The 24,366-nt window shown below is 48.1% G+C and overlaps 2 protein-coding genes across 3 annotated transcripts in view; both read right to left on the bottom strand.

The window, feature by feature from the left end:
• Nucleotides 1–8,546, bottom strand: part of trim3b (tripartite motif containing 3b) — a 45,566-nt gene extending 37,020 nt beyond the window's left edge. Inside the window, exons 1-2 of one of the 2 annotated variants that reach the window (XM_035433819.1) lie at nucleotides 8,285–8,546; nucleotides 4,761–4,845 (exon numbers count right to left, since the gene is read on the bottom strand). The gene's annotated coding sequence lies outside the window, so the exon portion shown is untranslated. The remainder of the gene's footprint in view (nucleotides 1–4,760; nucleotides 4,846–8,284) is intronic. The other variant, XM_035433822.1, reaches the window with a different exon arrangement.
• Nucleotides 8,547–9,776: 1,230 nt separating this feature from the next.
• fhdc3 (FH2 domain containing 3) lies at nucleotides 9,777–23,934 on the bottom strand. Its single transcript, XM_035435067.1, has 12 exons — nucleotides 23,913–23,934; nucleotides 23,446–23,768; nucleotides 19,615–19,676; nucleotides 17,791–17,893; nucleotides 16,803–16,888; nucleotides 15,739–15,839; nucleotides 14,738–14,808; nucleotides 14,214–14,321; nucleotides 13,424–13,494; nucleotides 13,140–13,257; nucleotides 12,609–12,773; nucleotides 9,777–12,182 (listed from the first exon to the last, which is right to left on the bottom strand). The coding sequence occupies exons 1-12, from the start codon at nucleotides 23,932–23,934 to the stop codon at nucleotides 10,956–10,958; spliced, it is 2,457 nt and encodes an 818-aa protein (XP_035290958.1). The 3' UTR covers nucleotides 9,777–10,955.
• Between the last annotated feature and the right edge of the window lie 432 nt (nucleotides 23,935–24,366).

Genomic DNA, 24,366 nt, shown 5'->3' with positions numbered 1-24,366 from the left:
AAGGGCTCTGAGGCCCTTTTGTTTTAGGGACAGGGGATTCACTTATTAATATGCGCAGTCACAGTACTGAGAGGGGGAGGAGGAGAGGGGGAGAGAGAGAGAGAGAGAGAGAGAGAGAGAGAGAGAGAGAGAGAGAGAGAGAGAGACAGGGGGGAGGAACAATGTAAAACCAGCCAAAGAGTTCAGCCTGTGTAGCACTCACATATCTATGCAGGGCTAGAGGAAGAGAGTGTGAGAGAGAACACGAGACGAAGAGAAAGAGAGAGGGGGAGAGAGAGAGAGAGAGAGAGAGATGGGGAAATGGTCGGTCTCTTGCTGGGCTTTTAGAGGCTTTCAGAGGCTAAAAATATCCCTCCACTACAACAACAACAAAAACAACATCCCCCAAGCCCCCTCCTGCCTTTCCCCCCCCCGAGCCCCCTCCTGCCTTTTCCCCCCACAGCCCCCTCCTGCCTTTTCCCCCCACAGCCCCCTCCTGCCTTTTCCACCCACAGCCGCGTTCTGCTCGCTTCCTTCGTCATTCCTGCGGACGGCGCACCGGGGAGAAGAGGAACTGACGAAGAGGCAGGGGAGAGAGAGAGAGAGAGAGGGGAAAACAGAAAAAAAGGGGGGAGCGAGGGGTTTAATGACGAAACAGAAGCGAGGGGGCGGGCGGGTGGGGGGCGGGAGGGAGGTATCCTAGGATTCCACTGAGGGAGGATGAGGTTGCCATGGAGACTGCATCCAGCTCCGCAGAGCCCAGATGGTCTTCGACTAAAACCCCTCCCACCTACCCCCCCCCCCCCCCCCTTCCCCTTCACCACTATGAGAGCTACCTGGTGCAAACTGGGGGCAGAGCGAGCCTGGTTGCCAGGCAGCAGCGCCTCGATTAGCAGCTGCTTGTGTGGTAAGGGAAACACACCAGGACCTGGATACCTGTGTCCATGTGACGCACGCGTCAACGAGCAGGTCTTTGAATTCTAACAAGCGGTCTGTTTTCTGGGGACCCTCCCCCCTGGGGACACACCCCCCTAAGATAAACCCCCCCCCCCCCCCCCCCCCCCCCCCCCGTTCCTTTAGAGGATTTCTCTCTTCTCCCTCCCATTCTGAGTCAGTTTGCTTCTAGAGTGTCTGTAGCTTCGGGGGGGGGGGGTACCTATTATGACATGACAGAACCGCAGCGTTCACAGCACAGACCCAAGAAAACGCATCACGATTCCCATGGCATGACACCGTTCTTTTCTCTTCTCTCATCTTTTTACTCACTTTCTCAATTTTACAGCATCAATGGGAAACGCAGAACACGCCCACATGTAAAGTTATCCGGTCCAAAAGACATCACACCCCAGAGGCACAGGGGCTGATTATTTTAGCACAAGTTCAAATTTTACATGTGAAGAGTTCAGATGAGTAGTTGTACGAAAGCAAGATGAACGCAGACTTCAAATTGGGTTATGATCCCTGTAAAAGTAGCGCTCAATCTTACACAGTTCCCCAGTAATTCAGCATGAAATAATGTTTTTTTGTGGGATTACTACTGCATACGAAGCATGTTTTGGTATCAGAAACCTATTTTTTTTTAAACCAGGAGTTTTCACTGTGATGTGAAACACACAGGACATGTGTTATGACTAAGTCAAATATCTCTATATGAACTACAAAAAAGACAGTCCATAAATTGAATTGAAGATCAAAGTTCACCAAAATTTTTTTTTTTTTTTCAATGTGTCCCTTGATCTGTGTAATCATTCTATCTAACTAGGTATTGATGAGTTCTGCTCACAAGCTAACACAGCCATTGTCTCTCTGTCAGCGCTATAAGGGACAAAGTCTGTTGGAACCAGTCAATGGAAGCGATCATGGCTTCACTGCCATATCAGAGCCTATCAGACTGTCCCATTAATCACAGGCCAGGTCAATCCAATTATCTGGCATCTGACAAGCGCCCTGAATCCACAGTCCCATCCCATCCCAACCCCTTACTCCACAGGCTGTGCAGCCAGCCAGCCCACATGCAGCTGTAATACGGTAGCGGCACAACTGTCGGCACGTCCACCGGTGAGGTGGTTGATGGACGGCTGTGCCGCTGGTGGACCGCTGTAGTGCCAAGTTTTTGCAAAACATCAGCAGACGGACACCTGACATCGACGGTGGTCTGTAAGACGTGGGCGAGCTGAGCAATCTCCACCTGAACCTAAACAGGAAGTGATGCGGTAACCAGGAAGCGATTGGACTGCTTTTTTTTTCCAGCTCCTGATCACCCTCCCAGCAGAGCACCCCAGAGTGCACCTCCCTGTTGCCAAGCAACCAAAAAAGTCACAAAAGTCACCCCCGAGAACCGCAACTAAAAGCAAAGCACAATTTTTGAGCCAAGGTCCTCAGCGGCAAGGACAACCTTCTCTTCTGGGCTCAGAGAAGCTGCTGGGAAGCCCTGCTGTAAAGGCCCTGACGTACAGATCGACTCATGCATGGAGCGCGTCTTAATCAACACACCAGCTCTCACCGTCTCTGAGCTGCGTTTACTGGTGGGCATGGGGTCTATAATAGGAAATGCCACTCCACATTTGACCTCTATGACCTTTGAGAAGATAGTACCCACAATGCCACACCGGTTGGTAGAAGTCCCCTACGGTGTACCCCTCGAACCCGAAGCAGTCTGCGCCCTGCTCATGTGTTCAGGAGACTAGGTTCTGAAAACCCGACTGACTCGCTTACGAATCTCCCCCCAGGCTACGGCAGCACCCCTGAGCCGCGGCCTCTTCCAGAACACGTTAAAAACAAACCCTTTTACTCCCCTCCCTACAACACCAGCCGTACGGGCCCTCGGCACCCAGCATCGCACTGCTGTGGAGGGAGGAAAAGCTTCCAGTGGCTTCTTTGACAAATTTTCTTTCTTTTTTTTTTCCAGCACTCCCAAACCACAATGTTATGATCCTTGCTGTAAATAGGAGATGCTGGTGACTTGACAAAGGCAAGAGAGCGCACAGTTTTTCAAACTTTCTACAAGCTTAAAACAAAATGACTGGGGAAATGTCATTTTCTCATGATTTTAATAATTTGTTTTGGTTTGCAAACACATTCCAGTGAGGGGGGGGGGAAACAACTTACATTTTACAACGTAGTCAGAACGTTGTGAAACGGCTGCAAAAAACTGGTAGCTACAAAGCCAAATTCTTTTTTTATCCACCACAAACTTACTGCGATGTTTAAAAACGTTTCAGTGATGTTGTAAAAACGCTGAGGTCACGTGCTGGCTGGGTGGGAGGGGTCAGTTCTCAGACGGGGAGCGGGGGAACGGAAAATGGGTACTTGGGCCCACCACTGGATGCCCATCATACCCCCATAATCCTCCACCTCTTCTTTTGGGATTAGCCCTGTCCATTATTCCCCCCCACACCCCTGGCCTGGCCAGCGCCTCCGTCCGCAGGAGGACTGGGAAGCCATTGTCTCACTGACCCACATAAGACCAGCCACAATCAGTCCCCTGTGCGCCGTCCCCCCTGCCAGACCCGCCAAAGTGGACCTCGGCGGATTTGGGTTTTAGGGCCTTTTTCTCTGGCCAGACTGAGAATTTGTTTCTTTTTCTTTTTTCTTTCATTATTTTAGCTTCTGAGGTGGCGCAGCCATTGCCGTTACAAGCGAGAGAAGATTCACGATTCGGCAAAACCAGTGTCTGTACGGGAGGACAAGGGGTACCAGACTTGGGTAGGATACTAATATCTAACCCTTGGTAGGAGGGTCAAAATTCTAAGTTAGTGTTCTAGAATTCCATTGATTTCAGTCACCAGCGGCGATTGTCACATCAGCGTTAGAATGTTCAGTTAAGAACATTCTGATCACATATTTGCGATCTCACACCTTGAAGGGGTTCATTCTTTAAATGATGGAAAAATCTGAAAACACTCCCAGCAGATAGCTGAGAGATTCTGAAGCAAATTAGAAAGCAAAACACACACAAAAAAAAAAAAAAAGAATAATCCTATGAATATCGGTGAAAATCCACCCCGGTATTTCTAGACCACGCCTCTAGCCCGATCGCTATGAGAATGAACTGATAGCAGACGATACATTATCTCTCCATGTGTGTAATTTTTGCACCGGCTGACATCACATTTTTTTTTTCCCCACAATGAAATCAATGTGTTCTATTCTTTATGGCTCCCATGGCATTCTCAAGAACTCTCGCAGGGGGAAAATTGATTCCGCTTGTCGGGTTCGACGGCAGGGTTGCGGTCGGTGGCCGTGTGCAGGCCCACTTTATCGACTTCATATATGTTACATCTATACATCACGCCAGCCAGAATAAACACAATAAAGGATGCCATTAACGTGTGTCTAATGTTCTTATGAATGCGCAGTCGGACTATTAACGATGAGCCGAACAAGGAAAACACACTTTGAGAGAAAAATGAACAGTCGGGGGTGGGGGGGGGGGGGGGCTTAGGGTGTTGCTGGGAATTTCGATATCTTATTCAGTAGGAAGGGTATTAATCAGGGTGTTCTTGCAGCAGTGAAATGGAATATACCCCTGAACAGCAGGATTATACTACCTATAAGAAAAAGGCTCTTAATTTTGTTTTCTTTCACGAGTAATTCTACCCAAATCTCTTTTCCATGGCTGAGCGAAGAAAAAGAAAAACACAAAAGCAGGACTGAGCACTGGGGCTGAATAAGAGGGCTAATTAACCTGGTCCTGTTTTGGATTACAAACCCCCCCCCCCCCCCCACCCCCACCAAAAAAGAAAAAAAAAAAAAAACTCCTATTGCTGCCAAAGACTTACCCAATCATTTTGTCCCGCTGGTGGTTGGTCACTCTCAAAGCAAAAGGCGTTATGGAAGCTGTCCCCAAGTGCAGGGTTGTATAACCTGAACAAAAGGAACAGTTTTAAGCATGTCATTAAACACAACCTTACAGTAATGACACTCAGACCTCCTGCCTTAGCTCTGTATTACTAGCATCTTTCTGCATGTTTTAGAAATCGTGTTTTACACGAAGATCTGTGCAGCTGCAATTCGTTTTCGTTTGTGCTGTTTTGTGCTGGATCTGTTCCCATGAGAACATGCCATGTTACTTTAAATACTAAAGGGAGCAATGTGCTCACAAGGGTTTCAGTGCTGCTCTGGTGGAGAAACCAGGAAAAAGAAAAAAGAGGGGGGGAAACGGCATCATCTTGTGGTAGGAAATGATATGACTGCCAACAGACTGCATGAAAATCAACATACCCAGTGTCCTTGTTTTTCAGTCATATTACAGAGTATTTTTCTGTTGATCCCAAGTACCAAGTGGGTGAATATATATTATACGCATTGTACCTCTCACTATTGGCAAGATAATGATTTTCCTGCATATTGTGAGAACCAACCTGTATCTTAAGAAGACTTGTTTCTTGACGTACACGTAAAAAACATTATGCACATATTTTGTTTTTTAAATGGCTCCGATTAGGGTCAGCCAACTGAAGCTACATCATCAGAGAAAAAAGGGGGTTCCTTGTCTTTCAGTCCTTTATGGAACCCTCTTTGCTGGGTGTGAAAATTGCGAAAGCTCCCAGAATGCACCATTTCGTCTGAACCCTTGAACCAGACAGGGTTCCCCTAAGGAAACACGGAGGAGCCTTCTTCTGAGGGCATAGAACACTAAATTAACGAACCCTGCTAGGAACACAATGAGCCTCTTTGATGTCTATTTAATATCCAGTGCACGGAAAAGTATGTAGGATTTTAAAAATAACATTGCCCTCAAGACGTAGCTGAAGAACCTTGGCGCACAAGGCAACATCTGTGCCTGCTAAATTGAGATGGTAAGTCAAAACATGTCAAACAATATTACTGTCAGAAAACGTAAGCATTGTCTCAAATCATGAGACAATGCTTAATGTTTTTGCATGTCAGTGTTCGTGAATTTTCTAATGAGTGCTGTTTCTCAAGAATGCTTTAGTAAGAAGAAACAGGTTAAAAGTTTAACATGAGTTTCTTGCTTTACTTGACATGAAAAACACAGTTTGTTTTGTTTTTTTTACATTGACAGGTTGACTTCCCGTCAGACTTTCACCATATTGAAAAATACCGGCACGTTGAAAACATTCATTTCACATTTTAGTCTATAGAAAGAACAATCAGGCAAACAAGGTCGGACACTCCCATTGGCTCAGATTTGTGACATATCAGCCACGATAATCAATCAGACTTCGCACTGTGCGCAAAGATTCCACAGCAGGAGCTCACACGGCGTTTCCGTGCGATCGTTTTTAGCGTCGACACACCGGCCGCTAGGCCTCAAAATGGCCGCTTCTAACTGAGCGGCAAGGCTAACGGGTCTCTTCGAGGGCTTCGTATTTCCGTGCCCAAGTCGCAAAAACACGTTCGCTTTGGAGGTTGCCACGACGGGGCGGATGAAATCCGCGGGCATCGGACGTCGATATATTTCACTATAACACGGACAGGCAGGGCCCCGAGACAACAGGAAGACCTTTGTGTTTGCTCGTTGGCATCGGTGACAAACCGCTCACTAAATCTAACGCTGCCCGCATTCCCCACCGCTGGGGTGACAAATTAACCGCCACCAACTGCCAAAGGTAACAGCAAACAAGACTGATATTCTTCCTTTTGTAAGGCTTCTCGTTTAACCTCAGGGAAATGCGTTTAAATTTAGCAGCTGCCCAGGCACTTGTGCAAAGTGTTGGCAAAGTGAATTTTGTTTTCTCAACACCCCATCCCCAAGGGTGAATGGATCATTTTCAAAGAACACACACTTAGTATCATTTACTAATTCCTAACTCCTGGTCATAATTTCACGGGAATTGTTCAAATAAAAAAATAAAAAACCTTGACAATGTTCTTCAACCACAATGTACAAGCAAAAAAAAAACAAAAACAAAAAACTTTTGTTAAAACTATCCTCAAATATTAATCTCTCTGATGCGCAATTCAAGCATAACTGATTATGAAACAGCAACAAAGCCTGCTAGGGGCACGTGCCATATTCCTGGACCTCGTTTTGACAGATTTGTGTCCAAGATTATGTATTCTCTTTAAACTTTGGCTGCAATCAGGAAACTTGGCCACTTTGCCTTCAGCCTTGTTTCATATAATTTTAGGATTATTATTTCCATATTCTTTCCTCAGTCGACTTCAGACTAAACAGACGCATCTGCGTTGAGTTAATTGCTGACTAACATGTTTTTTCGCTCAGTACCACCTCGTGTTATATGTGGGAATATCCTATGTAGTACACAGAGTCAGTGCATGCTGGAATATAGCAGTGTTAGCTTGCATATTGGTGCCATGTGTGTTTTGTGTGTGTGTGTGTGTATGTTCTTGAACACAATTAACTTTCCAATTCCAGCTTTATGTACATGTAAAAGTCTTGCAACTCAAAAAATTATCGAGTTGGTTCTAATTCCCCATGTGACAAAAAACATAATTTGGTTTAATGTTTGTAAATGGGGGAAATTTTCATTTTAACAAATTCTTTTTTTTTTTGACATTTCAGGGCAAGGTTCTTCCATCACACCATGAACCTGTGACTTGCAGAATGCATGAAATCAACTAGTTACTAGTTGCAGATGCACTTAACAGACAATGGAACACAGACTGTGCTTTTTCCATTTGTGCATGTGAGTGGGTGGTTTCAAAAGAGATGAGAACATGTTGTGTGAACATGATGAGAACAGTAACAGGCTTTAGAACCGTCCTATTTGCTTATGAGAACTTTTGATCACAATCACTTACTCAACGCTCACAAATGTTGCGTACCATTGGAAACATTTGGGAGCAATGAACAACATACATAAGACAGTACATCAAACTGTACCTAGTTGTGCTCATACTGAAATTCAATACACAATATCCTTCTCAAACCTGATGCGTTTGCATCTAAAAACGGCGTGAAATTAAATATGAAATATGCTCACAGCATTCTTACTTGTACACTGTATTAATCATACAAATTAGTTGCCACTCATTGTTTGTTTACTCATTAGTTTAAGCTTTTAACATTAATAAAAAAACACTTATGCGGCTCCAAGCTGTATAACATTAGCATTAGCAGAATGAAAGATGTTGAGGTTTTTCCACTCTTGGGTAAATTGATTATATTAGTGATTGTAAATTTGTTGACTTTATAAAAATAGATTTCAATGCAGTGCATTTTTAAAAACATATCTATACATTGCAATATCTGAAACTGATAATTAGCAAATTTGTCTACGATTATATATTTTTAGCCTATTCTCTATATATGACCCCCTCCCCAGCCCACTCCACCCACCCAATAACCAAATCTACCCAGCACTTTTGTAATTACCTTTGACCTCTCCAGTCGACCCTCCCGAATCTCTGGGCTCACGCAGAGGGGGGGCTCCTGGAAGCGGACGTCCCGAACCCCTCCTGCTCTCTGCACCCCTTCGCCTGGGTGCTCCTCGTGTGCCCGTGCCTGAGTGGAGTGGTGCTCCCCCCCCTCAAACCCGCGCTGCTCAAGTCCTCAGCCTCCTGCGGGACACTTCAGCCTTTTTAACGCACGCTCTTTCTCCGGCAAAGTTTCGCTCCGTCTCCTCCTCTCCCTCCCTCCCTCCCTCTCTCTCTTTGTATTCTGGCCGTCCAGATCTTGTTCTTCTCTCACCCTCCTCGTGTTTCCTTATCCCTGCCTCCCCCCCCCCCATACTGTGTCTCTCTCTTTCTCTCTCTCACACACACACACACACACATTCTCTCTCACACATACACACACACCCCTATCCCCCGCTCCATTTCGGTTGGGTGGAGAAGCTCCTAACAGGACTCAGCTGGGGGAAGTTAAAACAGGTTCCCACCAGCGCTGGATCCCAACAGGGGTGCTGGTTCAACGGCCCCACCTGTAAAGGGTTTCAGGTGAGGAGCACAATCAATGCCATCGGTCTCCTCCGGTTCTACACACACGCCTGGGATTTGTCCTTGTGGGGACCGTTTCAGAATCACCTAAAACTCTCAATCAGAATGAGACAAAAACACCTTTATGCTTGAGAGTGGGTTCACATCTCCAGGTAAACACGGCAGAGGACCCACAGGTGACAGACTGGTTCAGTCTGGCTCACAGGTATGAATTCCACACTGCAGCGGCCACTGAGGAGCTGAAGGGGGGCGGGGGGGGGGGGTTCTGGTGTTATGAAATCAGGTGATCAGTCAGTTAGTTGAGAGTTAAACCAAAAATGACTTGAGAGAGAAGAGACAAAAAAAGAGAGAGAGAGACAGAGAGAGAGACAGCGGGAGAGAGAGAGTGAGAGGGCAAAAGAGAGACAGTGAGAAAGAGAAAGCATTAGAGACAGAGTGAGAGAGTGAAAGAAAGTCAGAGAGAGAGAGAGGGAGAAAGAGAGAGACACCGCTGTGTGTGAAAGAACTTGTCTGTGTAGAGCGCTCTGTTCCAGGGGGCATTATTTTCCCTGTGTCACCAGGGCCCGATGAAATCACTCTAAGTAAACACCGTTTCCCTGGCAACAAGGCGAAACAGAAAGGGCCAGTTTTTCTACCACCCCCCCCCCCCGTGATGCTCACAGAAAGAGCCAAAGGAGATCGAGAGTCCGACAGTCACCCTGGCAGGACTCAGAGCAGCAATAATAGATGAGGCGGGACCGAGCGAAACAAAGCCCGACTTGTCTGCTCTTCGGACATCGACACCCGTCTGGGCCCAGTTCACTTTCCACTCGGTCAGCACTCCCGACAGGAAGTGACATCACCCATCGACAAAGTCGGATGTCTCGACAGACGAACGCCGAATGGCTGAAAAAAACGGTGAAGGAAATAAAAACAAAACAGAGACTACCTCATTGGGACATGAATGCTTTTTAATAAAAAAAGGCAGCACGTTTGTTACAGGGAGCAGATTTTTCCCCCAAAGTCCAAAATAAATTTTACAAAAAGAAAAGGAAAAAAAATGGGTGCCACCTCTATTAGGATCCAGCAGAACGAGTGTGTGAATACAATTCGCTGATTTAAGACTGACCCACTTAAATCTGTGTATTCTCCACGATGTGAAAGGGAGAAGGGGGTTTCTGTCCAATTTTAAAAGTGCTCAGTGAACAATTATCCAATAACAAACAAAAGCAACTGCATACCAACGGGCATCGAAAATCTGCGCACCTCAGAACAAGTTTTACCAAGTTAGTGACCGGAGGCTCAGTAATGTCTGCCTGTGGTCCCTATCCAAACGCACGTCTCCAGCGACTCCAACCCGATGTCCTCAATATCCCTCCACGATACTCCCGACGATGACGCCAGGCACGAGACAACATCACTTTTTCCACATTCTCACAAGTTCCCCCCCTTATCTAGGACCGAACTACGCAAGACAGATCCTTGAATTGAAAAAAACAGAGGGAAAAAATGATTTCATCCAAATGCAGAGAATGATGGAACACCACACTTTATTAAAAAAAAATAATTTGACCCGTTTTTTTTGGAGACGTCTCCTAAGTTGATAGACGCAGGTGGACTGAGGGGGTTGGGGCGGGTTTTGGTTGGGGGTGCGAGAATTAAACAGGACCGGAGTGGTTTTAGGATCAGCTTCCAAAAGATACATTACTACCAAACAATGAACTTTAGATAGGATGAACTTGGATGTACAGTGAGTGAGTCGGACTCACTGTTTAAAATGCTCAGCCATTGTCGCCTTAGGCCAGGGCACCCTATTCAGAAAATAAATAATGTAAATCTTATCAAAACAGTTTGGGAACCCTGAAGGACTTCCACAGCTAAACACGTCCCCTTACACACAGTCCATCGACGAACTCGGTCACGTTCTACCGATGGGACCAAAGCAAGTGCACGCTTGCCTTGGTTTCATTAAAAACAGTCCCTCCCCCCACACAAAAAAACAGGAGGATAGGAGGAACCCGGTATTCTCGAGGCTCAGAAATTTAAAACCATTAAAAACAAAGAGAATTTAAAAACAGAAAACGGTCTGGATCTCTGTCACGAGTGTCTCTGGGAGCGGGGGCCCAGGGTCAGGGGCCCAGGGCCCTCAGGATTCCAGCGGTCCCGTTGGCAGGAGTCGGGGGGGGTCTCTCCCCCAGGCGCTTGAAGAAGGACACGAAGGCCGACCCCCCCCGCCTGTCCGGCCTTGCCGTTGCCGAGCCCTGATTGGCCCGTTTCTGGAAGATGTCTCCGAAGCGGAAGGCGGGCGGGACGTCCGTGGGGCCCCGGGAGGGGGCCCTCTGCATGGGGCAGTCGGGGAGGGAGGTGGCGGTCCTGGGGGCGGGGCGGGAGGGCTGGGAAGGCGGGGCCGATGGGAGGCAGCTGTCCAGGGACTTCATCCTCCCCACGAGTGCCAGGGGAGGGGGCGGGACCCTGGGGGACACCGCGGGGGCGCGCTTCTCCTCGAGGCGGTCGCCCGGGGAGACGGCGGGCGAGTGGCGGCGGTTGGGGCCGTTGGGAGGGGTGGCCCTGGGGGGCAGGCGCGGGCTGAGCACGGTGCGGGGAGTGGGCGGGGCTTCGCCGTCGCGGCGCAGGGGCGAAGTGGCGGCTCCGCCCGGCCCCCGCGGGGGGTCCAGGAGGAGGTGTTGCCCGGGCAACAGGCTCTCCCGGCTGCTCTGGTAGCGCAGGACGCGCCGGGACACCTCCCGCATCCTCAGCACCTCCTCCTCCTTGTTCTCCTCGTTCTCCTTCTCCCCATCCCCCTCCGCCTCCTCCCGGTCCTCCTCTTCCTCCTCCACCAAGGACGCGGCCGAGGAGCGCACGCCGGGGTAGAAGTGGGAGTCCGTCCTCCTCCGGTCGCGGGCGCGGTCGCGCCCCTTCGGGGTGGTCTTGCTGTCGATGGACGCCGCCCTCTCTCTCCTCTCGTCCGCCCCGCGGGGCTGCCCCTCCCCTGTCCGGGCGCTCGCGCTCACGCTCAGGTCCTGAGCCGAATTCCACCCGTTCATCCGCGCCTCGGCGCCTCTGAAGGGGCAGGGCTTCGGCTGGGGCTCCCCCACGGAGGTGGTCGTCGACGACGTCGTCGTCGTCGTCTTCCCCAAGCCCAAATCGGCCAGGCTGCCCCCCGCGGGCGCGGTGGCCCCACCCCTCCGGCGGGACCCGCGGCTGGACAGGAACTTCTCCAGGACGGCCTCCAGGGCCACGTCCTCCAGGTCCTTGTCGCGGTCCAGGCCGGAGCAGGTGGCCACGGACCGCCGCTTGGCCGCGTTCTGGAGCCTCTGCCTCTTCTTCTGCTCCGCCACCTCCCGCTCGCGGTTCTCCTGCGCAGAGCCAGCAAACGGAAAGAGAGTCGCCATTGTGTCTGGGGTCTTTCAAAAGTCAGGGCTACAAGTTACCTTTAGCCTCTGGCTCACACACCTGTCCCATAGGATCCAAACCTGCACCATAGTACTTGTCAGGGTTCAGTATGTGTGCAGATGTGTCATGTGATGGCTGTTACTTTCACTACGCCTGTGTGTCAGTGCTGTACAGTGCTGGAGATCTGCTGTTGGAGATCAATAAACTACATCTATTAATCAATCTATCGACCCATCTAGTTGAGTTGGGACGTTTTTTAAACCATAGCCTTAAAATCTCTGTCTGGAGTCAGACGCCCCCGGTGTCTGGGGTCTGTCTCGCCCTCGTCTGGAGTCAGACGCCCCTTGTTTGGGGTCTCACCTGTACGGCTCTGGTCTTGGGGTACTCACCTGCACAGCCCTCATGAACTTGTCGCAGAAGGAGTGGAAGATGGAGCAGCACTCCTCCAGCCTGAAGAGGGCGGGATCCTCGCAGAAGAACTCGGCCACGGACTGGCTGACGGAGTCCAGGGCCTGCAGGGACACCTCCACCTCGGCCAGCCTCACCTCGGCCCTCTGGGAAGGGGCAAAGGGTTCACATCAACACGTAATGAGAACTGGTGCACTGGTTTAACACAGGGCTGACCAACCCCTGTTCCTGGAGATCCATCGTCCAGTAGGTTTACATGTAAGCCCTAACTGGGCACACCTGATTCCACTTAGCAGCTCAAGAAGATCTGATGTTAATATGCCAGTGTTACTGATTTTAGGCTGAATCTCTGAAAGCAAAAGTTCACAGAGACAAAGCATTGCGTACACAGCTGTGATCTTTGTCTCGTTTGTCTCGCACAATATAAAAAGCGAAGGATCTCCCCTGGTGGACGAATGTAGGTGTGTGGGTTTTTTGCTCGTTTGATGGTTGTTTGCATGCGACCCACTCACCCTCAGAAAGCTCTCCATCTGCGACTCCAGCTCCGGCTGCTTGGAAGAGTCCTCCTTCGCCTCCTTCACTTTCTCCACCTCCCTCTTGAAGTCCGTCTCCACTTCCTGCTTCTGGATCCTGCGTGGGGTGGAAGAGAACTCAGCTACAGTCATCGCCCAAACAGCTACACCAATCAGACCAAATATAAACACCCACTGAAAGGTTATGTAAAGAAACACATGCAAGAACTTTTCACGGAACCCAAAAATCCCCAGCTGCCCCCCCGACCACCAGTTTCCCGTACCTGGCTGCAGTCCCGATGTTCTGAAGCTGATTGGGGAACTTCAGCAGCGACGCGTCGATCTCCTGAGCTTGCTGAAGCGCGGGGGGGGGGGGGGGGGGGGGAAGAAAGATTTTATTGAATTTTGGCTCATTAGGACCGACTTCGGGACAAGCGCACATTCTACAAACTAATCATATGGTCAGCTACCATCTTCTATCTGTCATCTGTGCTTCCAGTGACAGGAGTTTCCAGTGTTATATTTAAGCAATAGGGCATGAGAGGAAGTGCTGTATTGTGAATATAGTCACAGCTACAGGGGAACTGCTAGGCATGATGCGAAGTGAACTGTATTCACAATAGAGCACAGTCTTGAGTGCCGTACTGCTTTAATAAAACAGTTACAGAAACAATTAATTGATGACAATATTATTTATTTTGTAAGTAACTGTTTGCTCGTGAAGTTTTTGTTTTGGCTCAGCACTATGATGCCTGATTGCACTTGGCAAGGTCTTGACTGCAGACCATGATTAGTTAAGCTGAATCAGGTGTTGTAGTGCTGGGCTAAAACAAAAACCAGCACCCATACCAGGCCTTTTTTGGATACGACTGGACACCCCTGGTCTATAGAACCTGTAGCAAAAGTGGTACACCCTTAAAAAGTGTAGAGCTAATTCAACTCTAATATGGAACATAGGAGTCCAATAGAGACCTCTCTAAGAGTTCATTTTACACTGGACATTTTACTGTGTACAAATTTACATCACAACATGTGACACAGCTGCGTTCCATCTGATGCTCAACAGCGCCTCACCATGGCCACGTAGTGCATCAGGTTCATGCTGGGCTTGTTGGCCTTGGTGTCCACCAGCTTGAGCAGCGAGGCCATCCGGAACCCGATGGCGCTTCCCGCATACCCGCCCTACCAGGACGGGACGGCCGAGGAGGAAGAGAGAGAAAGAACAGATTTGGGAAAAGGGGCAGGGGCAAGCAAAGCTTGGGGCTCTGCATCACTTCCTTGGGTTAAAGGTCAGAGGTCAAAGGGAATAATACTACTGTGCCAAATGCCACTAACACACTACAAATGCAAAGTGCAAGGGTCACTTCCATCCAAGAACAGCATGGTCATGGTTTAAATTACTCCGTACCAATCGGAAGTACTCCAAAAGTATTACTCTTCCTTTAAAAAAAAAAAAAAAAAAGGAAAAAATAACCATTCCCTTGCTTGAATAGCCGATTAAGGCTAAAGCGATTAAGCTTTGTTTCAGCAGAGCGCCGTTTCCGTGGAAACCCCCTAAACCCTGCCCGGTTACAGAGTGAGCTCCCTTCTTCACTCACGGCGTTCATGTAGTTTCCCGCCTTCAGCACCAGGCGAATGATGGAGTGAAGGTCATCGCAGTCCAGCAGCTCTGTGGACGGACGGACGGACGGACAGACAGACGCACAGATGCATACGCATTACATTCAGTGGGCCTTCAACCTTTTATGCCGCAAGATAACCATTATGTGATTAGAACGTTCTTAACTGAACTGAACATTCTAATTCTGATGTCACAATCACTGCTGGCCATTGAAAGCAGTGGAGTTCTGAGAAAACATTCCAAAAAACCTACTCTTTGAAAGGGTTACAGCCATGGTTGTTAAGATCTTGATTCTATAGAGCACGAAGGCAGCAAAGAGTTAAATTGCAAATGAGCTAAACTGTGCGATAACACAAAGTAGCAATGAGCTGACCTCTCTGCTGCTGTTTGCCGCACGGCAACGGACAAATACAATGCAGTGGCATGAAATGATACGGTTTGTTCGGCAGACAGTAAAGTCTTGAAATAAAGTCTTAGAACCTTAAAGTCCCAAATTGCACGCAAGTGCATTTTACCCTGCATAAAAAGTAACTACATGTTTATCCATCTGCAAAAATACACAACAAAAGCATGATAATTCAAACCTCAAATTCAAGCTCGCAATTATGATTTTTCTCCCAAGGTTTGGTTAGAGTAAATGGGTTTTGCATGAACCAGCAAATGGCAGCCATTTTGCACTGGTTCATCAAGTCATGGGTGTCAGAATCCAGTTCTGGAGGGCTGCAGGGTCTGCTGGTTTTCAGCTTTTCAGCACCGGTAATTAAGACACTGGTTGGCTAAAAAAATCCCCACATCTTGTTCTGTAGGTCCTTAATTGGCCTGACTGAAGGGAAACCGCAAAGACACTGCGGTCCTCCAGGACTTCAGTTTGACACCCGTGGGTTAAGTGAGGAGAACTGGGAGCTACTTTCACTCAAAACATTCACGCATTCTCTGGGGGGGCGAGAAACATAGGCAGACAGAGCAGGCAGGCGTTACCTTTAGCAGCCGTTGTCATGACGGCGATGGACTGCTTCATTTCCTCGATGAGGGGGAAGAACTCCTCGCGGAGCACCAGACTGCGGATTCGCGCCTCGTAGCTGGAAGGAATCGTTAATTATTAATATCAGCGTCGGCGCGCGCCTGCCAAGTAAACGCACGCTACCGCACGGGCCAATTCAAAAATAACGGAGTTCGATTCAAAATAAACACTCGCGTCTAACCCCCGACATTTGCCGTCATCCTGCGCTTGTTTTCGCATCGTTTGAATGAATGACAGCAGAATTAATTATGGTTTTCAGATGCGTTCTTCTCCCATTACGTTGAGCGCTAGTTGTCAGCATTTTTTTTTTTTTTTTTTTTTTTGGAAGCGAGACCGCTCATAGCCGTATATTATTAATGGGCTACATTGGAAAATATAGCCGCAGTATAGACAGGAAATGGCATGCGAAATACAGAAGTGGTTTTTGGAGGAGGTTCGGTTGCTTAAAAAAAATGAACTCCATTCTTTAATATTTAAGTATCCAAATACCCTAAAACAACATGGTGCGGGACATCGTCCAGAATCACTCTAAACTGTGTTGAAGGTTAGAATCCAAAGAGGGGTTTTTTTTGGGAAAAGCCTGAACATACAGAGTGAAGTGAAGAGGTATTTTCCATGCTATCACACGCTATTACATGCAACGCGCGTGCCACTGGCAGTGATGCACAACATGCAACCCAGCCCTCTCTTTATAAAAATTTGTTTTTTTAAAACTCATGTACTGTAGGCACTGTTGTCGTTGATATAAGGAAGAGTGCTTTGTTGAGAGCTTCACTCTTATGGCTACCCAACATCAACAAATCCCCCCCAACTTAATTTTGACTCATGGTTCTTTGCAAGTGCCAGTGTGGTGCGTAGGTGCGTAAGCTAACAGCTTAAACAGGATTTATAGTGGTCCACAGCAGGATACAGGGAACAGCAGTGTAAAATTAGGAGGAAAAACAGACAAGTCTGTAAATCCCAATGCCTTTTTGTGCATGTAGGGGTTTTAAGCAGGAGCACAGTCAGTGAGAGCACTCACCTGGGGACTTTGACCAGGAGCACCATGAACAGGTCAGCCTCACACAATCGGCACAGGTCACCCCTGAACGCGAGCAGCTTCTTCACCTGAACACAGACACAACCTGTTACAGTATCACACCTTAACAAAGCAGCTTCTTCACCTGAACACGGACACAAACAAAACCAGTTATAGTTTCACACCTAAATAAGACAGCTTGCACCTAAACGCAAATACAAACACAACCTCTTGCCGTCTTCAATCTTAACATGGAAGTCTTCAGCTTAAAACAGACACAAACACACTTTTTACACCCTTGAACCAGCACAGTATAGGTGGAGAGAAAAGGTTATATTGAGTATAAGGTTGTTTTGCACTTTTACAAAAGGAAAATAGGAAAACTGAGCCAGTGATGACAAAACCAAATTCACAAACGCATACTGATAACGGTACCAAAACAGGCTTAAACCAGCCCACACCACCTTGTGGCTCCAGAGGTAGGTACCGACAGAAGCCTCTGGAAGCCCACAATATGGCTGGAGCTTGTGTGTGCAATGAACTGATAACTGCAGTGCAGCATAATGGGTAAGGCTCCGGGCTTCTGGCCTAATGGCCGCAGACTCGATTCCCATGTAGAGCACTGCTGTTGCACCCTGGAGCAAGGCACTTAACCTCAATTGCTTGCGTAAATATCCAGCTGTAGAAATGGATACTATGTAAAAATAAATAAATAAATAAATACATTTTAAAAAATACAAAGGTTGTTTAGGTCTCTCTGGATATGAGCATTTGCTAAAATGACAGTAATGCAATGCAACTGTATCAACCATCTCAAGAGTAGGTTTTGTTGGAATGCTTATTCCAAAATTCTAAATCAGTGTTCTAGAACTCCACCGCTTTCAATCACCAGCAGTGACTGTTACATCAGCATTAGAACGTTGAGTTAACGACATTCCATTCACATGTGTGTGACCTCACTGCTAAATGGGGTTAATGAGATCCCGCTCACCTCTCCCTCTTCGGGCAGGTGCTTGGACAGCTCCCTCAGCTTCCCCGTCCCGAACTTCAGCCAGTTTCCCTGCTGGATGTCCTCCACCATTTCCCTCATCGGCCTGTAGAGGGAGCACACGAGTCAGCCAGTGTGCAAGCACAGGACACAAGTTACTTATTCGATGCACTAAAAAACCGAGGCACTTAAAGAATTTTAAAAAGGTGCCGAGACAGTTTCAACCATTTCGTGCATTCATAAATCAATCAGAAAAACAGATTACTTAGAGCACCAGAAAGTGTAGATTCATTGCCCAGCACTATAATCTTTTCATCAGGGGTCAAACTGATATTAGTCCTGGAGAACGGGAGTGGGGGGGGGGGGGGGTGCACAGGTGTTTGTTTTCACCTTTACAATGAGAAACTATTTTGCACCAAATCCAATTAAATTCAAATGCACTCAATCAAATGTGGGCTGGGTGACGGGCATGGTATTTATTTCAACTTAAGAGATCTTAAGATCGCTTTGAAATCGCTCCTGGGGAACCACTCCTCGATAAGGTTCCGGAAGTCACACCCTGGGTAATTAGCACCTCAGGTAGTTCGATAAGGAGGAGATGTTCCGCCTGCAGTAAGACAGTTTGGCACAGACCTCAGAGATGCAAGAAGAAGAGACGTTCCCACCTTTAAATGGGTCAGATTAATGAAGACAAATGCAATGCAAATTTACACTGCAAATTAATGTGTGCAAATTAGTTTCTGAAGCAGGCGGAAGCAGTATAATAAGCAAGTGTTCCCTTATTCCATTGCACTTTGAGCCATTTGTGTGTGTGTGTGAGCGTGCGTGCGTGTGTGAGAGAATGTGTGGGGTGTGAATTCACTGAAAAACAGTTTGTGCGTGTGTGTGTGTGTGTGTGTGTGTGTGTCCATGTGGGGTATCAATTCACTGAAAAGCATTGTGTGTGTGTGTGTGTGTGTGTGTGTGTGTGTGTGTGTGCGCATGTATTTATGTGTGAGTGCAGTATCAATTCACTGAAAAGCATTGCACTGAATGGTGGATAGAGAGAAAGAAAAGCGGTAATGAACAACAGAAAGGACCGCTGGTCTGCGGTAGGAGAGCTGTTCAGATATCAGTCGGCTCTGGAACAGGGGCGACGTCTGCACTACGGAATCCGGCCTCCAGGATTACTCATGCAGGGGGGCGGGGACTGAACCCAGGAAGCACTACCCCCCGTTTCCATAGAAACACCCGCTGCCCCCTGTCAAAACACCCAGCCTGGGGCACACCCCCAGGCCGCTGTGGTCACCTCTACCTGACGCGCCAGGTACACCTGCGGGTGTGACCGCCCTTCTGTGGAACGAGGACCGCGCAGAACCGTCTTACTGATGGCGGTTTTACAGGGCTGGCTACATTTCCAATGAACAAATAGAATGAGTCAGAAAAGAAGAATTGTGCCCAATCATCACATCTGCGGTGCGTTAGAGCAGGAATCCAGCCAATAGGAGTCAGCTTCTCCACCGTGGATGACCACTCTGTACCCGTTTCCTGTGAAAGAACATGAACCGCACCCATACCACCAATGTCCCCATCCCCCTAAAAACAGCACAATACGCTCTCGGAAAAAAGGGTTCCAAAAGGCTCCTGTGTGTCTCCGTAGGGCAGGGCTGCCCTATGCTATTCCATGGGACAGTCATTTTGAACACTCCGAGCGATTTCTGGAACAAATCTACTGCGATAGAACACACCGAACCAATCACACCTCTGCACTACCTGCACATGCAATTAGTGAACATGTGCGTTGATTGACAGGTGTGTAGGATTCCAGGGAATGGACAGCGCCCTTACCTCTTAAACTGCTTCAGAAAGATCCCGACGTTCATGCTCTTCTTAGCATTCAAAATGGAGACCTGAGGGGACGAGAAAACGGGGGGGGGGGGGGGAGGGGGGGGGGGGCAGAATGAGGTAAGAGAGGGCGCTGACATGGACAGAATCTGTGTGCTAGCCTAAAAGAGATCCTGCTGTGTATTAAGTGTAGGAGAGTTCAGAGTTAAGAGATGCATGAACCTTAGCTGCAGAATGTGGTCGGCCCCTTGATTGGAGACCCTGGGGCTCATCATACCTCTGCGTATGGTGGCCAGCAAGGGACAAGGTTCAAAAACCCTCAGCAGCTCTATCGCCTTTACACCAAGCCAATATGAAGTCTGGTATGTGCTCGGCCAGAGCTGCCCAACCTTGTTCCTGGAGATATACTGTACTGTAGGTTTTCATTTCAACCCTAACAAAGCATACCTCATTCAACAGCGAGAGACCATAGCCAGACCTATCTCCACACTTCGTTTCAGCGCTGGCACAGTGCTGAAGAAAGGTCTGGGGATATCGGTATAGGGGAAAAAACTCTCTGGCTTGTTTGTATTTCTTTAAACCAATCACAATCGTCTTGGGCGGCGCTAAGCCCAGGATGCAGCGACTGTGCCCTTGCAAAAAACAATAACGCGCTGATAGCGGAAGGGGAGGAGAATTCCGGCTGAAATAATTGGCCAATGGTGGGCTTATACCCAGAGTCTATATCCTGTGAGTCAGACTACTAATAAGTAGAATCAGGAGTGCCAAATTAGGGATATAATGGAAGACCTACAGGAATATAGATCTCCAAGAACATGGTTGGGCACCCCTCTGCTAGACTAAAAAGGATGGGTGGGTGTCATTTCAAAGCTCAGAAGGTGACCTTTGACCTGGAATAGATCCTATATCCTTTCGGTAGCCAGGCAAACAGACAAACCTCATGACCATCAAAGATGACGTAACCAGTGAGAAAAAGCAATGGCTAAACTGACCTTTGACCTCCAAGTGAACAAGAATCAATTAAAGGGTTCAGAGGTTGCCCCCCAACATTAAAGTGAAGTCATGCAAACAAGTTACTCATCATATTTCAACAACTGCTTTTCACCTACAGACAAATTCCTCGTATAGAAATTCACTTTTCTCTACAGCATGATTCCATTCCATGGAGAAATGCATACAAACGACAACCTTTATCTCCCCAGATGTTACTTCTCTTTCTAAAAATAACTAATATTCTTTCTGGGCATATAAAACCGTGAAATTACATCACATTTCAGCATACCGCAGGCACACACTTACCCAGAGAGAATTACACAGATAAAACGCCGCACACGCAATCCATTTATACACCGAGATACTTCACCGAAGCAGTTCATGTTAAGTGCTTTGGCTCAAGGGTACAACAGCAGCACCACAGCGGGGAATTAAACTTACGACCTTGGATTCACAAGCTCACTTCCCAAACTATGGGGATAATGTTAAAGTGCAACATTATAAATATTAGTGGCAGGGTGAAAATATCAGCAGTTTTGTTGCTTTTCTTAGTGCTTGAACATCTTGACTATCATACGGAAGTCACACTACCACAGAATTTTCCTGGGAAGCAAAGATTGCACCCAAGGATCCGTAACTTTCTGCAGGCAAAATACGGTATAATATTGTTCCAGCTGTAATACAAGTATAACCACAGCCCCCAATGAAATGAACGGGTAACTCCCATAGCTACACATTCATATTAAATAAAAACTACATTAATAAATGTCATGCAATAGCATTACCTCACTATGGACCCAACAAGCATATCAGTAATATGTCACGGCCAAACCTATAGCATGTCAACAAGAACTTCAATGTGCTTAAGTCTTTCATTATTATTTTTTTACAAACTGAAGTGAAGAACAAACTGATTAACAAACATATCCCCACAGCCTTAGGTCCAGCATGAAAAGAACAGTAGACTGCCTGTTAAAAACCAAAAATGGTTTGAATAACCTGGCAACACACCACATCCCAAACGGTTGCGTAACCAGGAATTCTGAAAGCGTCAACGCAGTCCACGATTTACAATAAATTAATCGCACGTCCAACGTCACAGTTTCGTATCTGCTGTGACAGAGGGAGAGATCAAGACTCTGGAAACGTGCAGATCTTATAAGTTATGCAAGGGCCGTTCTCTACGCCTCACTCATGGGATTAAAAAGCGCTTATCCTTCCCAGCCATTGTGACTTAGCAGGCCAGCGCTTCGACCTTTAATCCAAGGTTATCTGAGAAAGAATGAGTCATATCAAGGAAGTGACTTTTTAGATGGGTCTCCTCTTAGCCTTTCTGAAAATTTATCTCAACGTTTCTTTCATCTTCTATAAGCCACTTTACGATTGTGAAACCGTCGCTAGTCAGGCACGGTTAAGAAGTGCGGTCGTGAGCAGGTTCTCGTGAAATCTTTTCAGACCATTCCCACCTCTCCTTGCTTCACTTGTAGCAGTAAGCCAGAACTTGTGTGAGAAATTCCACAAGTAATATCTCTATTGGAACAGCCATTGGCATCGTCACTGCAAAATAAACTCTGCTGAAGAGGCTGAAGACACTCATTTAACTTCAACTGGATGAAATAATGTCTACAGAAGTGGCTGTCACTGTACACAAATCCGAGCAGCATTATTTAAATTACTGTAAGGGGGTTTACGGTGTTTGCAGAAATGCACATGAGAATTCACGCAAACATCGGAGCCGGCAAAGACAGTTACACAAACTAACCAGCTAACTGCTTTGCTCTGTCCTCACAGCTCTCTACCTGCAGGGGGTTCCAACTGGTGACAGGAGTTTCAGGTGCCACACCCCACTGTACTTGGCCATGCCCCCCCTCATGAATATTCACGATACAAATTACATTATGCAAGTTTCAGATTCCTCGGCTGGGAGACGGCTAGCATTCAATGCTAATCCCCGGGGCCGAGTATCTGTTGGGTCTGTAGAAACTGTGACTATGCTTTAACAAAAGAGACTCTTTCACACATCGCACCCCGGAGCCTTAGGTGTTGGAACACATCTCAGTCACACATGAACACACTAACCCTCCTCATTAAACGGAGGACAGAACAACCCTGAAATGTCAGGAGAAGGGATCTGGCAGACCATCTCGGTTGCTAAGCGACCGAGAGGCAGACCAATTAAGAGGTTTTGCGGCTTCCCAAACTTTCCGAGCATCGCAGACTCGCTTAACGAGCGACTGTTTTTTCTGTGACCCACCCCGTGTTAAAATGTCACCAGATAAGTTGGAATGTGGACATTCATTTTGTTCCGTTTCAATATTTACATTTTTAAAATTTTTATAACGTGTTGTGAGCTGTGGCTAGAGTAGTGCATGAGCCAGTCCACCTCTCAGCCCAAGCCCCACCCACAATCCATCAGTGGATCGCAGTGCAGTTTTGGGAAAACGCTCCACTAACCCTCTCACTTAACCGCAGATGAAAGACGTAGCATTAATGTCAATAATAGGTGATCTAATCTAATTGCTAAGCTATGTTGTTGCTAGGCTACAGATACAAGTCACTCAGAACAGCAGACAGCTAACTTTCTATGCCTACGTACGTCCGACGTAATGTGGGAGTGCAAGTTTTTGTCACCCCCCAGGTCCCATTAAAACGCAGATAGATGGATGGCGCGATTTGGAAATACTCTTTTCAAATGTTCTAGTCTTAGATTAGGCAGGCAGAAGCAACAGGTGCAGCGATCGACAAGGCTAGCGTGCATCAGGCCGCCGCGGTTGCTAAGCAACGGAGGCGACGGGCCAATCGGATTGCGGCATGCGCGAGCGCGCGCGCGGGGGTGCTCACCGCTTCGCCGGCCTGGGCGGACGCGGGCAGGCCCCTCCCGCCCCTCCCCGGGACGGTGGCGACTTTGGCGGCGGCGGAGGCGGGCCGCTCCTTGGGCGGCCCGCCCGGCCCGCCGTGGCTGAAGAGCTCCTCCATGCGCTCGATGTCCAGCGGGAAGTCCTCGGGCTCGGCCCCCCGCCGCGCCGTCCACACGTTGCGCTTGCCCAGCACGCTCTGCCGCGGGATGGCGTCCCAGTTGAAGTTGCGCATGCGGGACCGCCGCTGGACGCTCCGCAAGAAGACGTCGCCGCCGACGACGCCGCCGCCGGGGCCGCTGCCGGGGCCTGGCGGGGGCGGGGGCGGGGGAGGGGGAGGGGGTGGTGGAGGAGGAGGAGGAAGATTGGGAGGTGGAGGTGGAGGTGGGGGTGGGGGGGTAGGAGACGCCACAGTTGCGGAATCCGCTCCGTCTGCCGCGGAGTCCGGCGGACGAAAAGGAGGCGAGGTAACCATGGCTACATCACCATCCATCTGCTTTTATTGAAGAAAAAAAAAAGGAAAAAAATCTGGATGGCTGTCGTCGGCAAGATGGAAAGCCAAACCGAACAGGCAAGAGACAGGAGCAGAGATAGGGAGACGCAGAAGTATGGTCTCCCAACGGTCCGTTTCAGAACCGAGAGTCCAAACTGCGTGTGTGAGCACAGTCAAAGACCGTTCAAGTGTTTGGGTCATGCAAGGCAGAGGTCTGTGTAGTTTGTTCTTATGCTCTTGGTGCTTCCTCCCTCATCTTCCTCAGCTGTACCCTGCAAAATAACCAAAAACACAAGTGAAAATTACCTATGGAGTCAAAACAGGGTTCTACATCTTCCTTGAACAAAGTGAACCATTCAATGACCAGTATTTGACAGGGGACTCAGCTGTAGCCCTTTGACCAGCACTGCCACT

The sequence above is a fragment of the Anguilla anguilla genome, chromosome 9, assembly GCF_013347855.1.
Source record: "Anguilla anguilla isolate fAngAng1 chromosome 9, fAngAng1.pri, whole genome shotgun sequence".
NCBI lineage: Eukaryota > Metazoa > Chordata > Actinopteri > Anguilliformes > Anguillidae > Anguilla > Anguilla anguilla.
This window is presented reverse-complemented; position numbering and strand designations above follow the sequence as displayed.